We start from the raw sequence: 22,058 nt of genomic DNA, 5'->3' as shown, positions 1-22,058 counted from the left end.
TAAATGAAAGTTGAACCCAGACTCAGCTCCCTGCTTAGGATATTGCTAGACTGTGGGAAGAGAATTGAACTGTATTATGTAGCTGTATTATTGATAAATCATAACATTTTCACAATGTGGTGAACCGAATTACAGATGGTTTTAATTTCCTCACTGTGATCAAGAATGGGCTGTCCAGCCAAGTGGTGGGGTCAAGAAACCACTGGATATGGTACTTAGTGTCATGGTCCCATTGATGTGGTGGTGTTCAAAGTCTGGACTCAATAATCTTGGAGGTTTTTTCCAGCTTGGTCTGTTGTGGGCACAGAAAACCCTAACAGAAGCATAGAGGTAAATGTATGGGAGCTTGAATATGGCAAAGGTTTAAAATCCTGGAGTTAAAAAAAATAATAATTAAAAATAAGTACTTGGAAAGTGACCTGCAGGAATCACACTCCTCAGAACCTTACAGCTACAAATACCATCTTATCAAAAAATAGAGGCCTGAAAGGTGCTGCCTTGATCTGCAGAGTTGAAGAGCAAGCTCTCTATCTCTGCTGGGTCTCTTGGAACACCTCAGAAAGAACAAACAAGCCCCCAGTATGAATATTCTTCTTAAATGCCTGCCTACTGATAAATGTAATGGGAAAGTTTAGTTTGGCAGTGATAGATAAGGTCCTTCTGCTTTACAACACACCTTGAATAACCAGAGGACATCAGTCACCCACTTGTACGTTTTCACCATGGACCGATGGGACTGCGATCATGAGTCTCCAGGAGTGACTTTGTGACTTCTTCAACAGCCTCCACTTTCCACTTTCTAAACTATATTAAACCCCAAATTCCCCTGCAGCCTTATGTCAGCAGTGGATTACCTTATTTTGGCTATTCGGTTTCTATAAGACAGTTGGAATAGCAACTCCGTGTGTTGTTATGCTTTAATACATTTTTAGGAACTGGAAAAGAAGAGCAAGGAGCGCTTTCCAGCTCCCCTTCCCACCACGATGCTCCGTGTGGCTGCTCTGCCCTCTGCCGGGGCTGCTCAACAGGGAAGGGAATGAGGCTGGAGAAACCCCTGGAATTTGGGGACGGAAAAAAAGCACGGAATTGCCACTGTGCCAGGGCTCCGCCGAGCTCCCTTACAGCCACGTCCTGTGTGCCCGCAGGATATCAGCCACGTCCTGCGAACGTCTGCAAAGACCTGCAGAACCACAGGATTATCATATAATTATTATTATTATAGTGACCTCTAGAGATCACCCTGTCCAAGCCCCCGCCCAGGCACGGCCGCCTGGAGCAGGTGACACAGGAGCGTGTCCCGGTGGGTCGGAATGCCCCCGCAGAGGGAGGCTCCAGGCCCTCCCTGGGCAGCTGTTCCAGGGCTCTGCCACCCTCAGTGTGCAGAAATTCTTCCTCCTGCTGAGCTGCTTGTGTTTAGTTTATGGCCAGTGCTCCTCGTCCTGTAACTGGAGAGTCTGGCACCATCTTCTTGGCAACCTTTGAGATATTTACATGCATTAATAAGATTCCCTCGCAATCTTCTCTAGACTAAAGATATACACACCGTAGAAGTCGGTCCGTCCGTCCATCCATCCATCTATCTATCCATCCTGCCGTGAAAGCAGGCACGAAGACCGGGCTTTGCGGGGCACCTTGTGCCAAAAGACCACCCTCTCCCCCCTAAAAACTGGATGTTTCCCCGAACCACCCCTCGAGCCCCCCACAAGGCGTGTCCCTCACTGCCCCCCGGCGTCTCCCCGCCGCTCTCCCCACACGCATGCACTGTAGAGTAGGACTACATTTCCCGGCATGCCCCAGGGGGCGATATGCCTGCGTGGCAGGGCGCGGCGCAAGAGGAGCAGAGCGGGACAGGGACACGACCATGTATGCGGGCGAGGGGCCGCCTCAGCCCCACCTGGCCGCGCTGGTGCTGGCGCGAGGCGGTAGCAAAGGGATCCCGCTGAAGAACATCAAGCTGCTGGCGGGGGTGCCACTCATCGGCTGGGTGCTGCGCGCCGCCATCGATGCCGGCGTCTTCCACAGGTGCGCATGCGTCGCCCCCCCTGTCCCTCCCCTTCCCCTGGCGGCTTCTGGTTTGGGATGGACGGGCCAGGGGACCCTGGCCCAGGGAGGGGTTGAGGGAAGCTGTCGCTTCGTCAAGAGGGTCTTAGGGATGACTGTCAGTGTCTGTAGGGAGGGCTCAGAGCAGGGACCAGGCTCTGCTCCGTGGGGCCCAGCAATGGGACAAAAGAAGCGTCAGGAACTAATGCCCAGGAAGTTCCACCTGGACAGGAGAAGGAGCTTCTTTACTGGAACAGGCTGTCGTGGGAGGGTGTGGAGTCTCCCTCGGTGGAGATACTCAAAAGCTGCCTGGATGGAATCCTGTGCATCCTGCTCCAGGTGACCCTGCTAGAGCAGGGAGGTGGGACCAGCTGACCTGCTGTGGTCCCTTCCAGCCTGACCCATGCTGTGACTCTGCCAGTGAGGCAGGATTGATCCTTACTTAAGACAAGGGGGTGCAGTTACTGTGGCACCAGATTAAGGGTCAGGCAGGGCAAGCACCCTGTCAAGAACTCAGCTGTCCCTTCCTGCTGAGGGTGAGCAGCAGAGGAATGAAGAAATTGAAGTCTTACACAGTAAATTGAAATTAAAGTTTTTGTGATGGGTGGCCACTAGCTGGTGATGTTGTAAATATTGATGGGTTTACTTCATTAAGACATCTTTATTAAATGGGACTGCCAAGCTGGAGGTGATCTCCTGTGAACTGCTGAAGCCCAGGATGACTTTGGTTCGTGGTTATCTGGGTAGTCAGGACAGTGTGCACTGAGCTTGGCATCTCCAAGGATGGAGACCCCACAGCCTTTCTGTTCCTTTCACTGAGCTTACCCAGAAGAATCTTATTTTCTCTCTACCTGCCCAGCTTTCAAATCACCTCCTTGCTGCAATGTCTCTCAGCATCTCCTGGCATATGTGTGCTCCCAGACCCAGTCATCATGCTGGCTCCTGCTGAGCTTGCTCCCATTTTCCTTTTTGGTATCGGGGAGCCCACAGCTGGACCCAGCACATCAGAAGCAGTCTCACTCAAATGTCAGGTTGCAGGGGATGGTCTTTTGTGCCCATGTGACACAGAAGAGAAGCTCAGTTTGTGGCCACGTGTCTGAAACTGGAAGCAATAATTAGAGCTAGATAGAAACACGTGTGTTGGTGGTGTTGAGAATAGAACCATTACAGATTTTTCTGCAGGAGCAAGACTGAGGATATTCTACACATTTGCTGATAATTAAAGCCATGGTCAGGATGTGCTCGGTGTGTAGCACACGTAGGAGCAGGTTCCTTGTGCGAACCTGCTGCATAATGCTCAGAGCAAGTCAAGGAGAAAGGTAGCCCAGCTAGATCCAGAGCACTCTGTCATTATCTGGCCTGGAGAACCTTTCTTGCTGTATCTGGAAAGTAGAGGATACAGTGCTATGTTTTATTTTTAATGAAGAAACAGACAAGAACACTTCTGGTTACTGAGGTTACTGATAATTTCTTAATGACTGTGAATCTGTATTGCTGAATGACCTGCTGTGGCTTCTGTTTGGCACCTGAATTTTCCCAACAGGAAGCCAGTCAGGGTTGTGCAGCCTGACTTTGAGGCATGGCAGGTGCAGTAGGTGGACATGCACCAGGTTTGCCTTGTCACATTTGGAACAGCTGTGCACAGTACCTGTTACACAGCAAAACTGGTGGTTGAATGGCGAATGTGTATTTAAGTTCACCATCCCAAAGCAGTGTCTGGAAAACACCTCTTGTGTGTTTGTTCTCATGGGTGTGACCTGACATTGCAGTCGCTGTCACATATATTTTTCTTTTGATGATCCCACAAATCCCACAATGTCTTTGGGGGAAGAAAAGTAACTGCAGCACCATTTCGTGTGGACAGTGCATTCAGAATGCCAGCTGTGAGAGGAAGGGTGACTTCTCATAGTTTTTGTTTTTACACCTCTCATGCTTTTTTGTCGCCACGATGACAGGAGTGGCTTCACATGTGTTCAGTGTTTGTCATCACATGATACTCAGAATTAGCCCTTCCTTTTGTAAATATTTATTTTCCCTGAATGATGGCAATCTTGCTTTACCAGTAGTGGAAGTTTTCTGTGCCAAAACACATGGAACTTGAACAGCTGGGAGTGTATGGAGCCCAATTAACACATTTTAACACGCAGCATAAGCTAATCTTTTAACTTTGTGGCAGTTTTACTTGTTGTAAACTAAACTCTTACATGATTCTGAATGCCACATCCAACGCATTCACAACTCATTGATTTGTTAACATGCCTAACAAATTCTTTGTGCTGACACTGGATTTTTCTGGTAACACTTCTAAGTTTTATGTTGCTTAAGTTTCCTGCATGGAATGCATCTCAAGCGTCAGATTTTGCATTCTGGTTTTTTATCCCCATTGTTAAAAGCTGGTTGTTGGACTGACTGGGATAGTTTTATTAATACAAATACAATAACTAGTTCCTTTTATTGCAAGGTGTAGTACAGACATAAACAAGCTGAGTTTTATTCAGGTTAAATTACAACAGGCAAGTCAATAATGGTGGGATTTATTCTTTATATTAATTTCTGTCACTGTCTGCCAACAGCATATGGGTTTCCACAGACCATGATGAGATTGAGAAGGTTGCGAAGCAGTTTGGTGCTCAAGTCCATCGCAGAAGCCCTGAAGTCTCTCAAGACTCCTCAACTTCCCTGGAAGCCATCACAGAGTTTCTCAATCATCATCATGGTAAATCAGGGATGAAATATGCTGAGCTTTTATACTGTAGCCCCAGAGGGATAATGCACTTATTATTTAGAAAAATAAGTAAAGCATTGACTAAATAAAACCCAGAAAGATTCAGATTCTCCTTTTTTTTGTGTGTGTGTGTGGTACTTATATCACACTTTGCAGTTGTGTTACTAAAGACGTGAATTGTTTCATAAATGTCTCTTTGTTTTTCTTTAGAGGTTGATATTGTAGGAAATATTCAAGCAACATCTCCCTGTTTACATCCCAGTGACCTTATAAAAGTGGCAGATCTGATCCAGAAGGAGGGCTTTGATTCTGTCTTCTCTGTTGTGAGGAGGCATCAATTCAGATGGAGTGAGGTAAAGAAAGGAGGTAATATTTAGATGTTTCTGGTTACAGTTATACTTAACTTTTTTTTTCTCTTTTTTTTTTTTTTTTTTTCAAATTCTTGCTTTTCATATCTATGCTGTTTTAGGAAGTGATGTCTGAGAGAAATTCCTTCCAAGCACTGGTGTCTTGATATTACTGAGCGTTGTGCAGCCTTTCGGTAACTGTTTTGTAGAAATTAAAATTATATTAGCTTGTCTATGCTGAAGATACAGTTCCAAAAAAACCTTTGCATGTTAACTTTTTCCTGGTGGGTATTCATGTGTACTCAGACATGACACTAAGGTCCTAACTAGAAAACTGTTCTTGCTATGCAGTAGCTGACAAATGACTAGTAATGTGAGATAAAATCTTGGTGAGGATGGAATGACAATCTCTTGGCCTGGAGACTTAGGTTTTGTTTCATCCTGATAATTTGGCTGCTGACGTATGTCATGTTGCAAAATGCCTTTGAATCATGAGGGCTAAACTCATGTTGGTTAACACATCCAGAAAAATGTGACTGGTTTTTCCCAGAGAAAGTATGCCTCTTAGCTACAGTGGCCAAGATGATCAAAGTCTGAAATTTTACAAATAAAGATTGCAACTTGGTTTAAACCAAGTTGTCCTGATACAAAGAGCTATTCCACACATTTTGTGTGTTGGCTTTGTTTCTGTGGTTAAAGCAGAATTTTTTTTTTTTTCATTTTTTAAAAATGGTTATTTCAGGTACTCTCACACTGGAGTTTTGGTGGTTTTTTCTAGGTTTTTTTAAAATTAAAATTAAAATTACTCAAGCATTACAGTTATTTTGTTGAGATATAAATTGCTTCAGATTAAATTTTTTTGTGAGTTTCGAAAGCATCATGGTGTAAAAGACCATGTGTAATAAATGAGGCTTGATCTGAGAGATAAATTGAAATAAAATTTAAGCCTTTGTTTAGAATAAACACTTGAATATTGTCATTGTTCCCCATAAGAGGAGAAATAAGTCATATGGTCGGGTCATTACCCTCAGGGCAGGAGCCCAGCATGGAATGCCGGCCGGCCAGGATAGCTCAGCGGGGGACTCAGGCAACCTAGGCAAGCTATAGTGATTTGCAGCTCTTAGTGATAATCAGCTCTTAGTGATTTCAGCTCGTAGCTTGCTAGGTGCTGCAGCAGCAGACGCAGGGGAGAGAGAGATGAGAAGCGCTGTATGGGTTCCGCAGGATTCTTTTATTCGGGTCTCCGCGAAGGGTCCAGTGACAGCTTTTCTGCCGAACCGGGCAGAGTGAGGGGTTTTTATACCCTACAGGGGTTTTGAAAACTGTCCAATAGTAAGGGTCAGGGGAAAGTGACCTATGGATTTACAGGGAGATAAGCATGGTCCGAAAGGCGGAAGAGAGGGGCTTCTAAAGCTCAGTCATGTTGACTCGGCATTTCCTAGCTCTCAGGCCTCTGATCGCCAAGGAGGCCGTGCAGGCCTTGTGCCTGCTACAAAGTCATGCTTTTTGTTTGTGCAGTATAAGAGGAGTATCAAAAGCATGGGGGGCAATTTCAGGATTTTGTGGATTCCAGTTTAGCAAGCCACATGCACATCTTCAGATGCTGGAAGGGACAAATGTGAAAGAATGAAACTCATGTGGATCTGCCATATGGCTTCCTGAAGTGGTTGCGTCCCATAGGCAGATTGTTAAATAAGAAAGCCTCGAAAAAAAAGAAGTAATTCTTCTGCACAAAATGACATCCAAACTTTTTTAAATGTGGTGAGAGATAAGGAATTACTCAGCTGCAAAGACTGAGGAGAGCTGGAAACACATTGTGCCAACATGAGCAGCTTAAGGCTAAATGCAAATGGCATTTCAGGTGTGTGGTATTTCAGGTGACAGTGATTCACAGCAGAATTATACAATGGTTTTTCTTCATTATATTTTTCCATCAGCTTTAGAGTACTGATTATGCTAAAATAATTTCATGGTTTGTTTTGGGTTTTTTTTGGTGTAGCTCTGTTGCTCCTTCTGCATTAAGGCTTAATATTGATAGACCCTGAAAGAGAAAGGTGTCTCTCTCTGACTGGAAAAATTTACTTGAGTGAGTTCAAAGCTTTAGCTGGTTATGCAACACCAGACGTGTGTATATCTACTAAAGCCTCAGGATGTTTTGGATGTTTGAGAATGCCTTCTAACTTTCTCATGGTTACTGGATCATGACACCTGGTGAATTTTTACCTGCTTTGTACATCTGGATTGAAGGGGCTTAAGGACAAAAGTCTTTGGTCCTTGATTTGGTTTCTGCTACATATACAATTTTCATTGGTAATAATATGAAATCTTTTGGGATGGTGTTTGTGCAGACAGCTGTTTGTTTATTTGTGGACACTGATTAAACCACTTGAAATAAATGGGCAGGAGATCTTTCTCTTTTTTAATGCCTTTATTAAGAAGAATCAGCTCAGGTGGGGAGAAATTGACGGGTTGCGCTCTCGCTGCTGCTGCTCCCAGGCGTGGCACGAAGGAGGAGGATGATGCAGTTTTGTCTGCTGGTCTGCAGACAGAACTGGGGACTCTGTCCTCACGGGAGAGTCGTTGAGTCTTTGGTTTGTTGGTTTAGAAACCCGGGGGGTCTCTTTAATCAGTTTCTTTTCAGGTTAGGGTGAGAAATAAAAAGATTCAAGCAGGTACGGGACAATGCTCCCATCCTTAGACGTCACTTTAAGTCACTTGTTGGCTCGTGATTTTAGGGGTTTTTCTTATAAAAACTGTAAAACTGTGAAAACCCAGGTTGCACTGCATTTCTCATTTGCATGTTGTCTCTGGTGTCACTGCTTATTCTCTTTACCCTGGAGGGTTTCCCTTGGTATCTCCTTGGCATACGGCTAGCATCAGGGAAACAATCAGTTAATCACCCGCCATTAACTGGTGATTAAGGGTTTTTCTTCAGCAGGGAACCTAAAGGAGTCTGACTCGGTCTGGCTTGGTTTTTTTAACTCTGAAACTTAAAAAAATACAACTTTCTATTCATAACAGCTCCCCCCTATTTTTCTTTGATCAAGCTTAAGCTTGCATCAACTTATAATTTTTGGCTCATAGAATTTCCTATATTTTTTGTATTGATTATACATTTCCTCAGCACTTGGGTGATCATATTTACTAAACTTCATTACCCTTTTTGGTTTTTTCAAGTTAATTCCTTTAGAGATCTTTAGGTTATTCTGTACAGCAGATGTCACTATTTTTGTTAAACATGGAAATAAGAACAGACTAACAAGTGTACCCACAGTGAAAGTTATAGTTTTCCAATTTTTTTTGAAAATCCATAGATTATCCCACCAACTGGAATCAAGTGTAAGAGTCTTTTGATTTCGTAAATATGCTAGTTCTTTTATTTCGTTTAAAGTGTTTCTAATGACTGCCACAATTAATTTGATTTGATAAACTATTGTTTTGGTTTGGTTGAGTTGGTCATTAATATGATTTAGAGCCAATGCAATCTGATTAGATATTACTTCCAATTCTGATTGTAGTTTCAAAATTTTGTTTAACATATCTTGTTTCTTCAGTTTTGTTTTTCTCAAATCCTCATATATAGGAACTCTTAAACTTGATCCAGATTCTTTGCGTATTATAAAGACAGTTTGTTTTATAATTTTAATGATGCTACCACTAGACCAGTCTCTTGACAATTCAGTGGATGTTGTGGTACCATTGACCCAAAACAGGTGTTTAGGGGTTTCCTGAAAGATATTAATTTTTGTCGTGCCCTCCCAATATTTAGAAATACTTTTTCTTTTTACTAGATTTACCAGGTTTGCTTCAGTAGCATCATGTTCAAAGCACCACTAGGTTTCTCCTACAGGGTGCTCTCCTAGGAGTGGCTGCCTAAAGGTGGCGGTGTTCCGGGTCATCCAATATATTTTCTTATTCTCTTGATAAAAGATCAATTGGGAGAGGTTAACACAATTGTTGTGGACTCTCAGCAAGGAGCTTACTTCTTTCTCATAGAAAGGTTGGTAGTACTCATTGCACAGCTCTCCTGGGCTCTCCAGAGCACCACCAGCAATCAGAGCCAGCACTACTACCCTTCCCAAGAGTCCGGTATGGGTCATCCTGCACAGCCTGCCCACCCGGCCTTGCCTCTTGAGGATTTTACTGAGAAGAAGTCTCCAAGTTCTTTAGAGTCTCTTGCTCCTCTGGTTAAACCTCTCTTGATCTGTCCTTGCTAATTTGGTCCCCCCCTAGGGGAGCACTCTGGAGAAGATTAACCTGGGGTCTTTGGTACCAAGTTGGGCCGACTTAACCAGAATTACTTATTAACAATTTTTAACTTTTACAAATTTCTTAAAACACTTCAAGACATGTTATGATTCTAAACTTTTTTCTTATGCAGTTCATCAGTCTTTTTGAATGTCAATTTTAAGTCATTTGGTCCTTTTATAATAGTATACTCAGCTGAATTAACTCCCAATGCAGTTGAATCTTGTCCTGAGTTAGAGTGTGAGGGTGGTGTGGAATCTGGTCCAATACCAGAAGGAGACACTGACGAATCTTGTCCAATGCCCGGGAGTGAGAGTGGTGTGGAATCTGGTCCAATACCAGACACTGAAGAATCTTGTCCAATGCTCGGGGGTGGGACTGGTCCTTTAATTCTCGTAATGTGAGTCCAACCTTTTTCTCTGGTTCGCACAGCCGAATTAGCGATGAGGAGTACCTGAAAGGGGCCTTCAAATTTAGGCATTAGTGGTCTATAATTCCAGGATTTTATTAAAACTCAATCTCCTGGGTTGATGTCATGTGCCTTTGTATCCAGAGGGGAGGTTTGGGGGAGGTATTTTCTTTTTCTAAGTCCTTCTAGGGTTCTTCCAATTACTTCTAAATATTTCCTTGCAGCTTCTTCTTTTTCCAGGTAGTCTCCTGTGCTATAGGGTGTTAACAAGAATGACAGTCCAAAAATCATTTTATAAGGTGAAATCTTTATATCAGACTGGAGTCTTGTTTTGATGCGCAAGAGCGCTAGGGGCAAACACTTTAGCCAATTCATTTTTGAGAATTTTGTTCATTCGTTCCACCCACCCAGAACTCTGGGGGTGCCACGGAGTATGCAATCTCCATTTTATTCCTGAAGCTTCAATTATAATTTGCAATGTTTGGGCCACAAAATGTGGACTTTGGTCTGAGTCTATGGTATTCACCATTCCGTTCTGGTTCACTTTTTGGCAAGTTAAACACTCTTTTATAATTGTTTTTGCTAGGTCATATCTGCTTATGCACAGGTTATTTCTTAGGAAATAATCACATAGTCCTTGGACTCCTCAGTGGGTTAGTTTCTGTAGTTCTGTTAGCACTATCCTAGCAAGTGCTTTGTTTAGAAACACCCGTCCATCAGGTATTAACCACTCCCCCATATCCCTTGATGTAACTTTAAATTTCACAAAATATGAGGTTTTTTTTTTCTTTTTCCCTACTCGGGTGTGGTTTCTGCTTAAAAAAACCTTTTACCAGATCTTCTGGTCTTAAAGCTGCTTCCTTTGCTATCTTGATAAGCTAGCAAAGGTTTCACAACTTTAGGCTAAACAGTCTTGGGGGGGGGTCCAGTTGCTCCACAGTAATAACAGCAGCTTTCACTCAAAGGGACTCGAGGCCTCTCCATGCCTCCTGTCCCTGACAGTACTGCCGTATTCTTGCCTGCTCCTGGTGGTGTACTCCCCCACTCTTTTGTGGCCTTGTACTGTAGGAAAGAGTTGTTTGCTCCCACACTTTCTCTGGCTATAGCAAGCATGATCTTAGCTTTGGCCTTCGCTTTTTCTTCATCCCTCCTTAAATACACTTTCAATGCTTCCCTTAATAACTCATTAATGTCTCTTTCTTGCCAATCCTCAATCTTTTCCAGTTTTCTCCGTATACACATCCACTTGTCTTTCGTCCCACACCATGGCCATCCTCCTTGCACTTCTAATTCTGGCCACACTTCTGAACAGTAATGAATCATCTTAACTTTATCTAATCCTTCTGTGCCTTCTATAAAGTCCCATTTCTCTAATAGTTCACCTAGGGGACTGTGGGGAGGTATATTCCTGAATCTTTGGCCACTTTTCTTACTACCGCACCCTCCCATTATTTTCTGCCTCTAAACAAATCACAAAGATGTCTTTTTCTCTAAAGGAAATATATCTTATTTAAGAAGTCTCGACCTCCTGCCAAAACTCCAATTTCACTGACCCTTTTCGTCAGGACTTTGTTAAGACCTTGGCCTTCTTGCCAAGACTCAACAAACAACCAAAATACAAAAAAACATCCTCGAGGTCTTGACCTCTGAGGTTTGCCTGACCTCCTTCGTCAGGACTTAGAGAGACCTTGGCCTTCCCTTGCCAAGGCTCAAACAGTCAAACCTCGAAACCCTGGTTTCTGAGGGGTGCCTGACCTCTTCTGTCAGAGCCAAACTGCCTGATATCCTAAATCCTAACTTCCTTCGTTAGGACCTGTATCAGAGCCTTTGGGGTGCGTGCCACTCACACAGCTATTTCCTCCGCACGCCCGGAGGGGGGTCCTGTGGGGTGCATGCCACTCACACAGCTATTTCCTCCGCACGCCCGGAGGGGGGTCCTGTGGGGTGCGTGCCACTCACACAGCTATTTCCTCCGCACGCCCGGAGGGGGGTCCTGTGGGGTGCGTGCCACTCACACAGCTATTTCCTCCGCACGCCCGGAGGGGGGTCCTCTTTACCCCTCTGGAGGCGCCTCAATCACCAATTCCACTCGCTTCCCCCTGTTCCCGGCCGGCCCCCTCGCGGGGGTGCGGAACCGCGGTACTGAGGGGTCCTCACTCGCTTCGAGGAGCCGAGCTGACGGCTCTCGTCTCACTCACATACACTCGCTCGCCTCCCTCTCCCGCCGCCGGATATTCTCACCTATCCGGCGCTGCTCCGTGTCACTGTCCTAAGCAGATCTTCTCTGGTCCTGATAGCCAGCTGTCCTGCAGGTCCAGGGTGGGCGGCCGTCCCAGTCCTGGTGTCCTCTTCAGGCGTGGCTATCCCAGACGAGTCCCCCAAGCTGAAATAAATGGGCAGGAGATCTTTCTCCTTTTTAATGCCTTTATTAAGAAGAATCAGCTCAGGTGGGGAGAAATTGACGGGTTGCGCCCTCGCCGCCGCTGCTCCCAGGCGTGGCACGAAGGAGGAGGATGATGCAGTTTTGTCCGCTGGTCTGCAGACAGAACTGGGGACTCTGTCCTCACGGGAGAGTCGTTGAGTCTTTGGTTTGTTGGTTTAGAAACCCGGGGGGTCTCTTTAATCAGTTTCTTTTCAGGTTAGGGTGAGAAATAAAAAGATTCAAGCAGGTACGGGACAATGCTCCCATCCTTAGACGTCACTTTAAGTCACTTGTTGGCTCGTGATTTTAGGGGTTTTTCTTATAAAAACTGTAAAACTGTGAAAACCCAGGTTGCACTGCATTTCTCATTTGCATGTTGTCTCTGGTGTCACTGCTTATTCTCTTTACCCTGGAGGGTTTCCCTTGGTATCTCCTTGGCATACGGCTAGCATCAGGGAAACAATCAGTTAATCACCCGCCATTAACTGGTGATTAAGGGTTTTTCTTCAGCAGGGAACCTAAAGGAGTCTGACTCGGTCTGGCTTGGTTTTTTTAACTCTGAAACTTAAAAAAATACAACTTTCTATTCATAACACCACTTATGAAGAGTTAATGCATATCCTTAAATAAGATGTATTTTGGGGAGGTCCCAAGATGTTTTCGCAGGCAAAAATTTTTCACATGTGCTCTTTTTTCACATTCTAGATTTCAGGCTGGTCCTTTCAGGTATCAGAGTGCATTCAGGCATTCCCATGTGCACTAGGAGTTGTAGTACAGGAATGGTATTTCTTTCACGTTGGCAAGGACAGTCTGGTAGAATGTGCCTCCTGCTCCTTGTGGGAACGAGTTTTGAAGCAAATAACTTCTTGTGTTTTTGTTGTTGTTTCTGTTTGGTTGGTTTGGGTTTTTTTCCTAAAGTGGTAATTAAAAGTTCCCTTTTTCACTGCTAGGCTTACAGAGTAGTCATCCACTTTATGCACAATTCCAAGAAAGAGAGGCAATTCAGTGATTCCCTGGAGAAGTTGTGGATTCTGCATCCCTAGATGTGTTCCAGGCCAAGTTGAATGGGGTTCTGAGCAACCTAGAATAGTGAAAGGTGTCCCTGCCCATGGCAAGGGGTAGGAACTGGATCATCTTTAACGCCCCTTCCAACCCAAACCAGTCTGTGATTCGTTATAAAGCTAAGCAGAAAGAGACAATAATGAGAGTAGTTGGTGACTGAATTATACCCTTAATTTTTCAACAGAAGGTTATTTAGGTTATTAAGTGACTCTGAACAGGAATTATTTAAAGCTTTTTTTGTCATTTTTTTCCTCTGTTAACAGAAAACAAGATGACAGAACCCCAAAACCTGAATCCAGCAAAGCGGTACCGTAGGCAAGACTGGCCTGGGGAGCTCTATGAAAATGGCTCGTTTTATTTTGCCAAGAGGCATCTGATTGAGAAAGGCTACTTGCAGGTTAGTGCTTCTGGTTTTTTATGCTCTTCAGAATAATACATCTACTCTTGCTGTAGAGGGTTCTGAATTCAATACTCTGTTTTGATTTCTGATGCAGTTAGTGTGAAATAACAGCACTCTGACCTCAGAACAGTTTGCTAATTATTTATAACTTAGCAGGGCTAGTTATAGCTAGGGCAGTTCCAGTAAGATCATCCTCCATAGCAAATAAATTTATGCAAATAAATGTCTTACATAGCTTTAACCCTAAACCAATACAATACTGAGTTGAGTTTTGCAGGAGTTCATCAAGTGTATCTTAGAATTCATTTTAGTGCCACTAAAGGTGTGAAACTGAGCTTCATGCACTGTCAGAGCCTTGTCGTAATCTGTAAATTTCTATGTTCAGCCAATTTCATCTTATGCCAATTTTTGTACTGTAACTTTAACAGTCTTTTCCCTTTCTTGATGTTTACATCCCAGTGTAGTGGTGCAGAACAGCACTGGGGTGTGGTGGAATATATTTCCCTTGGAAATTAAGTAACAGTAAGAAAATAATAAAATAGTCTTCCTAAGCAAATGCTGAAGGTATTACTATTTTGCTGATTAAAAGAGCTAGTGAAATTAGTTTGATATAATTGCTATAATGCATAACATCTTGCACACTTTCTCTAGTTGTAAAATGGAAATAATTATTAACTATTAACTATTCATAGTTATTAACTGTTCCTTCAAATGGTTCTGTGTCACTGGCAAAAACATAATTGATGGTTCATTTTTATATAAGCCATGGTGGCCACTGTGTAACCAGGCACTTGGCTTTCATTGCACAGTGCTAAATTGTAGAGTTTTGTATTTGTGTTGACCCAACCATAAAATTTGAGTGGATTTTATTTCCTCCAGGGTGGTAAAATGGCCTACTATGAAATGCGTGCAGAGCACAGTGTGGATATTGATATAGACATTGACTGGCCTATTGCAGAGCAGAGAGTGTTGAGGTAAAAGCACTTTTTATTCCCTTATTTCTTTGATGCTGCTTGTTTCAAAGTGTGGTCATGTGAATTCATAACGCATAGAATGTAAGCAATGGAGATCAAAGATAATTGGGCAGCTTTATTTCTGCCCAGGATTTTTTACTATCTCTGTTGAAATCAACTGAATTACCTTTGTTACATGGTGGCATTTTGGTAGTTTGATTTTTTACTTGAAGTTCAGCTTGGTAAAGAGTGTAAGCCTCAGCAATGTGTTAGCATCATCTCTGGCTTTCCCAGCTGAGGTGTCCCAGATTTCCATGCTCCAGACCACTATAACTGATGCCCAGGAATGGGAATGTCTGTGTAGAGGGCATGAGCTGATTGTACCTCACCAGCTACCTTTTCTTTGCAGCTGTTCTAAGGAAATAATGGGTGGGAAGGGAGTATATTTTCTGTGCCTTTTTCATCCTAATTTTTAAATGGATGACATAAATGGGCTGTCTTTTGGATGGTTATGTTCATTTCTTTGAAGAGAGACAATATAGTTGGAGAGTGATGATGATGAGAAAAAACATTAGAAAAGAAGAATTTCAAAGCTGGTTCTTCTGTCTGAAGGCTACAGTTGTATGGGAAATACTTGGGGTTTTGAACTGTGCAAAAACTTCCATCCTAAAAAGATAATTTCTTTGTCTAGCTTTGGATATTTTGGCAAAGAGCCGCTAAAAGAGGTGAAGCTCTTGGTTTGCAGTATTGATGGATGCCTGACCAATGGTCGCATTTATGTGACAGAAGATCACAAGGAAATGGTCTCCTATGATTACAGAGATATTGTAGGCATTGATCTGTTAAAGAAAAGAGGAATCCAGGTAAGTGCTGTTCTGAAGAGTGAGCCATCATACCTCACATAACCTGCACATTAAAAGATTCTAAAAAATACATTCTTGCAGCATAGAAGTTGAAGTTTTTTCACAGTACTTGTGGTCAAGCAGCATAATATATTGGTTGGGACAAATGTTATCCTCAGAACCCTAAGAGGAAAAAGAGTGTTTTGAGAAAGTTCTCAGTCACAGTAATTACAGCAACTTTCTGCATTTCACAGAATCAGAGAATCGCCTGGGTGGGATCATCTTGTTCCATCCCCCTGCCATGGGCAGGGACACCTTCTACTATCCCAGGTTGCTCAGAGGTTGCCCCATCGAGAGGTTGCCCCATCGAGCCTGGCCTTGGATACTGCCAGGGATCCAGGAGCAGCCACAGCTGCTCTGGGCAACCTGTGCCAGGGCCTCACCATCCTCACAGGGCACAATGTCTTCCTCATATCCAATCTAAACCTCCCCTCTGACACTTTGGAGCCATTCCCCCTTGTCCGGTCACTCCAGGCTCTTGTCAGTAGTCTTTCCCCATCTTTCCTGTGGGCTCCTTTCAGGCACTGGAAGGCCACAATGAGGTCACCCCAGAGCCCACTCCTGTGAAATGGAGTAGATGTTTTGTCAGCAGTCCCTCAGCTTCATTTTCTAGGAAGCCAGAGGGGTAGGAAGCTTGTAATCACTGTTTTGTTGCCTGTGGGAGCCCATTTCCATACCTTCTTTGACTTGGAATGTTTAATTGAAAACCTCTAGGTCTTTGTGCTGCACTTTATTTCTAGTATATGTTGCTGTTACAATCCCGCCTTTTGCTCCTCTTCTCTTCATTCTGTACTTAAAATCAGTGTCAAGCATTTGTTTGTATTTAAAAGCAATTAGGGAAGATAAGCTTGTCTACATCTTTGACAGAAAACCTGAAGGGTTTGCATCTGAGATTTCTAAAAATCCTGCTACAATTATCTTCTAGTTTTAACTTACCTTGTGCACCATTCCTGAAATTTCAAATTTGGAATGAACTTCCAGAGATAAATGTGCTGTGCTGCTTTCATCTGTATAGTGTTGTTTTGATGCTCTGAAATGGTGCTATAAATAAAGTTATGTTATTAAGTAGAGGGGCCAAGGAAAAAACTTCATCTTCTACTTCAGCAAATATCTCAGAAATCTTTCTTGATCATTCTCTCATTCCACATTTTGACTTAATTAGATCATACTGCACTAGATAGTCACCATGCCACCATACTGTGATATTTAGTATTTTAATTAGTACATGTTGCATTTAAACAGACAAATGTAGATAATTTTTGAACATCAGGGAGGGCTGCAGAAAGGTATTTCACCTTCCTAAAGGAACCTCAAGACTCTGGTTTTGGCTGCTAATCACTTCTGCTCTGAGTTTTGAAAATTAATCATTCAGTGGATTTCCAGAGAGAGCTTCTACAAACAAAATTTGTGCTTTTTTTTGTAATAGTAAATCAACTTGTATGTCATATTTCTTTGGTGTAGAACTTACTCTAATTTTATTTCAATAGGTTCGATTCATCTCTGACAGAGATTGTTCAAAAACACTGTCAGCCATGCAGCTGGGATGTGCAGCAAAAGTCAACGTAACAAATAAACTACAGGTTCTGAAGGACTGGCAGGAGGACATGGGTTTGAGCTGGAAAGAGGTGGCTTACTTAGGTCAGTTCCTTTTCTTTTGGTTTATTTAATTTAAATAGCATAGACAAATAGAATCATGCTGCTGCTGAGCTTTAAACCACTTTTCTCTTTGTAAATACACTGAATTTAATGGGATTGCTGTGCACATTGCAACACACAATCATCAAAAGTGGGTATTTTATGGCCTGTTACGGTAAAATCTAAATGTTACAGACATTGATGAATCTGTGTAATTCGGTAAGGGAAGTCTTCACTGTTTTTCCAATGGGATATAGGAAAGCTTTTGATTTTAGGAAACATTTTGATATCAAAATATTGATAAGCATACACTTAGAGCTGACAATTTTAAACTCATCCTAGTTCATTTCAGAGGGATATTGTATAGATTGTGTTCTGAAATCAAAAATAGAATTAGAACTGAAAGCCATGTGCTTCTGTGCTAAACTGTATTTCAGTGACAGGCTAAGTGAGGAGTCCTGCCAAACCTTATTCAGCTGCTCACATAATTTTACTGCTCTTAAAAGTAGCATTCTCTTGCCTGAAGATTGTGAAGTGTGATCATCATTTACATGTATCACCAAGATTTTCCAACACCTGACTTGATTGTGCAAAGTGCTGTTGAGCTGCTGAGATGAATATTGTGACAAAAAAAAATTTCAAAAATCAGGTCAATGCATACCCAGAAAAACTGAGAAAAATACTGATTCTTTTCCTTCTGTGATATTTGGCCTTGTCTGTCATCTTCCTCCCTAGGAAATGAGGAGTCTGACATGGAGTGTCTGAAGCAGGCAGGCATGAGTGGTGTGCCTGCTGATGCCTGTGCCGCTGCTCAGAAGGCTGCTGGTTACATCTGTAAGAGCAGAGGTGGCTGTGGAGCTGTGCGGGAGTTTGCAGAACACATATTCCTGCTCTTAGAGAAAGTGAACTCTGCAAGGAAGCAGTTGGAAGAAATCAGCTCAGCAGAAAAGGAAATGGGGAGAAATGAGAGCTGCAGGAAAGGAAATAAAGAATTGATGGAAAAAGAGTAACGCCATTGGTCAGCCCTCCTTTTCTTCCTCAGTACATCCATATCCCAAAGGAATGCTTACCTTTCAAATTTTACAGCACAGTAGAGTTAAAAAGCTGTCTCCCCCTAATTCCAGGTCCCACATTCATGATTGTATGCTGAAAATATGATCATATCCATGATGATTTTAAAAGCCATTTAAGTGCAATGGGAGGAATGCTACAAGAGAGAGTACCCTGTAAATCTGCTCTTAATCATCACACCTGTCCTACAGGAATGATGCCTCTTTATTTCATAATCTGAATGTTTTCAGGGATCAATGATTTTGTATGACTTGAAGATTTGTAATTTGGGCTTAAAAACCCCAAAACTTCTGTCAGTTTTTCTCATGTGGTTTGCATTTCCTTTATCAAACGCATGGTATTGTGGTTGTGTGATTGCATTTTACAAGCTTTGTCCTTAGCAAGGAAGAGTTTTAACATCTGCTGGAGAGGTCAGGTGTAAAATACTTATCAATAAAACTTCCTCCTCTATTTTGAAAATACAACACAGTTGCTCTAAAACAAGTTAATACTAGTTTAAAAAAGCACTTTAACATGTGTTCAGTTTGAAGCTCATAAATAATTAAATCACATTTGGAATTGTCGATCCTGGAATCTGTTTATTTTTGATTTTATTGAAGTGCCTAAATTAATGTTTTGCCAAATTTGGAGTTAAATTTCCCATTGTCTTTGAGATCTTTGCAGAAACTCAGTTTCTTTCTATGAAGACTATATTGCAACCTCAAAAGAGTTAAAGCCAAATAAAAGCCTTTAAGTTTATTGTATGGAAAAGTAGCTGCTGTTAAAAAAAACGAAACCAAACTATAGTTGATGTGGGTTTATATAAAATATATATATACAGACTACTTTTAGCATGTTGAAACTGGTTTACATGCTTGTATTTATTGAAAATAGGATTTGTAATGTACATTACAAATACAATAGTATATATCAGAGTTAAGTTCTGGTTTGGGTTATGCTTAAAAATAAAAATACCCATGGTACACTGGCAGTTACAAGTGAGGTGAATGATAATGACTTGTATATTTTATTTTGTTTCTCTGCTAAATATTGCATTGTATAAATAGTTATACTCCCAGTATATCACCTGGTATCGTGGCCTCTGATAAACTTTGTGTTTACTTCCTTTCACACAGCAAGATGTTGAACTGAAATTATTTACTGCCTATCTACAGTTAACAGATAAATTGTTTATTGTAGTAACCAGCTCTAAGTCACCTAAATTTAAGTGTCTCAGTTACGTTTTAAGGTTCTGTGCTGGATACATCCCATGGACTTTGACAAGAGGAGAGCCATATTTTGGACATCAGTGTTTTCACTTTGATGAATTCTTGTTTAGAAGAACATGGTATAATCTTACATTGGAAAGAATATGAAGGATAAAAGAGCTCTAGAGACTTTACCAAAAAAAGATATGGGATATGCAGGATCTGCTTCCTGAAAGGTTCAGATTTGTATTGCCCACACTGTAGTGGAAAGTCTAATTATAGGGTAGGAAGAGGGATGCCTTAATTACTTTTGATTTTATAGAAGAGCCTCAATCATATGAAGGATTTAGGGGTCAGAGAGGCAGAGACAGTGAGGGTAACTGTGTCACCTTACAGGTGAAATCCCAAGTCCCAGGAAAGTTTAAATGTGTTGAATATTTTTCCAAGGCCTATTCCAGTACATGTGACACCACATTGCCTTTCATTAGAGGGGTATTACTCATTCAGAGTAGATTTCAATGGTCAGTGTTGTTAGTCTGGGGTAATTTTGAGATCATCTTTTGGCCATGTGAGCTTTTGGTTTTTTTGCTTCAATTAACCTAGGGTATTTCAAAGAAGATCTTAGGTAATGTGGGCTGTTCTGTCATGATTATGTGAAATGGAAAAACAGGAAACTATGTAAATATTTGTAATAAGCTGTTATGAAAAAGTAGCTGATTACTTCAAATTTTAAATAAACAGCTTTCTTTAGTCTTTTAAGTAGAGAACAGTTATGGGCTGATTTGTGGTGAGTTTCTGTACTCCAAATCATACACTCCCAAGTTCATGCGCCACACAAATAATTTGTGATGGCAAAGGTGGACAGATTTAATGCCCAAATTAATTCTTCACACCTTCACCCACTTCTGACTCTCATTCTTTATTTTTATCTGCTTTTTCTCCTATTCAGTTTATCTTCCTCTCCAGTTCCTGTTCAGTGATGCAACAAGTTCTGACCTTAAGTCATTTCAAATTAATATGAATCACATATATCTCAGCCTTTTGAAGTCAGAGATATGTTTTAATACTTGCTGATTTCAAGTGTCTAAGACTTTTAAACCTTGATCACACATTTTAGGTTACTAGTTTTTCCAGAGCCTATGTGGGGGAAGGATTTTGATTTTAAATTTTTTTTCTGTTAGTCTGGTCTTAAAACACTACTTACTTTTTGCAGCAATAAGTCTAAATTAGTCTAATTCCACCCAGCAGGACCAATCATCCTAATTGTTACCTAATTGCTCTTGTTAATTACAAGAGCAGTAATGCTGTACAGAAGAAAAACACCATTATGTGTGAACCTGATGCATAAAGGGGTTAGAAAATCTTACCAGTAATACACTTGTCTGAAAAAATCTTTGGATGATGGGTTTGTTTTTCTCTCTGTTGTTCTGGGACAGGTTGGTGTATCCCCCTTTTCTGATTCAAGATATGTTTATGGATGTGGCTCTGGTTTAATAGTTTAATTCCCCCTTCTGTGGGGGAGGCATGAAAGAGAATGAGCAGTGAGCAATATGAAGGTAATGGTACCAAATTATTCAGGCTAGTAAAGAGAGGGTCTGGTGAAACTGAGGAGGTGTATATATAAAATAAGCTGAGCTAAACTGAAAAACAATCTAACATAAGTGTTAAAATATCCATTTTCACAGAGCAATTGTAATTAAAAAATATATCTAGTGGTTTGAAGTGTGTGCTAGCAGTTGAAAAAGGAGAAATTTTTAGAAAGAATATTTAACAAGTTAAAAATAATTAATCCATTGTATAATTCAGTGGTTTGTGAGTATCTTGAATACTGCATGTTTTGTTTATTTTGTGTTGAAAAGGCTGTAGCATTCCAAAGGGAATAAATGTGGAGGATAAATTGGATGATGTAAGACAGGAATCGTGTTCAGTTGCAGCAGTAGCCAAACCAGATTTCTTCACTTTGGAAGGAGCATTCTCCACTTTGGACTGAAGGGAGTTGTGTTAAAATATTTGTAAAATTAAGGATGGGAAGCCATGGAAAGGCCACTGAAGAAGCTAGCAGTGACCAAAGTCAAGTGTCTGAGGAATATAAATTTATCATGTTGCATTTAGTGGTGCTTTCCAGTTTTCCTGTGGCCTCAGCACATTTGCAGCTCGTGGATTTCCAAAGCTGGACATGGGTTACAGACATTTAATGAACCTTAGAATACTTAAAACAGGCTTGGGCCATGTGTTTCATGAATCTGACACTTCAGATACAGTTCTGGTTCTGAACCTTGGATTCTTCCTCCTGTTTCTTGTGTAAGAAATACCCAACTGCATTTTATTTTTATTTCACAATGTATGTTAGTGGTTCATTCCACGTCAGTGTGTAGCTCTGACACAGTGAGCAGAAGGACATGACATTACTATTATCAATAGGAGTAATCTAATCTTTAGAAATTAAGGAAAATAGGGCAAAAGTACATGCAGAATTATGTAAGAGTACAGGTACCTTGGATGAATCAATGGTCATTATTATCTGTAGTCAGAGATACTGTAAATTGCTGTGAAAGTTCTTGGCCAAAAAGTACTCAGGGGTTTGGAGAACATTCTGGAACATGCCACATTTTTCCTGATTGTTCACATATTTTGCTGACAAGTTTCTGGCCTAAATT

General features: G+C 41.6%; 1 protein-coding gene across 2 annotated transcripts; it reads left to right on the top strand.

Annotated features, from left to right (window-relative positions):
* The first annotated feature begins 1,797 nt into the window (after positions 1–1,797).
* Positions 1,798–20,160, top strand: CMAS (cytidine monophosphate N-acetylneuraminic acid synthetase). Of its 2 annotated transcripts, none has more exons than XM_064420661.1 (8): positions 1,798–2,022; positions 4,614–4,756; positions 4,976–5,131; positions 13,517–13,650; positions 14,533–14,627; positions 15,298–15,469; positions 16,996–17,146; positions 17,879–19,184. In XM_064420661.1, exons 1-8 carry the CDS (start codon positions 1,862–1,864, stop codon positions 18,151–18,153), a joined length of 1,287 nt encoding a protein of 428 aa, XP_064276731.1. In that variant the 5' UTR covers positions 1,798–1,861; the 3' UTR covers positions 18,154–19,184. The 2 variants fall into 2 exon arrangements, with proteins under 2 accessions (XP_064276731.1, XP_064276733.1); XM_064420663.1 differs by lacking the exon at positions 1,798–2,022 and adding an exon at positions 2,061–2,379 and having other exon boundaries at positions 17,879–20,160.
* Positions 20,161–22,058: the final 1,898 nt, after the last annotated feature.

The sequence above is a fragment of the Passer domesticus genome, chromosome 5, assembly GCF_036417665.1.
Source record: "Passer domesticus isolate bPasDom1 chromosome 5, bPasDom1.hap1, whole genome shotgun sequence".
In the NCBI taxonomy this organism is placed as follows: Eukaryota; Metazoa; Chordata; class Aves; order Passeriformes; family Passeridae; genus Passer; species Passer domesticus.
The sequence above is the reverse complement of the archived record's forward strand: the minus strand, read 5'-3'. Positions and strand labels throughout refer to the sequence as shown.

Bases quoted from the DNA above. Each gene is read 5' to 3' on its own strand.
- CMAS (XM_064420663.1), top strand. From the start codon at position 2,153: ATGACTGTCAGTGTCTGTAGGGAGGGCTCAGAGCAGGGACCAGGCTCT. The intron at 13,651-14,532 runs GTTAGTGCTTCT...TATTTCCTCCAG, and splicing joins TTGAGAAAGGCTACTTGCAG to GGTGGTAAAATGGCCTACTA. The intron at 15,470-16,995 runs GTAAGTGCTGTT...TTATTTCAATAG, and splicing joins TAAAGAAAAGAGGAATCCAG to GTTCGATTCATCTCTGACAG.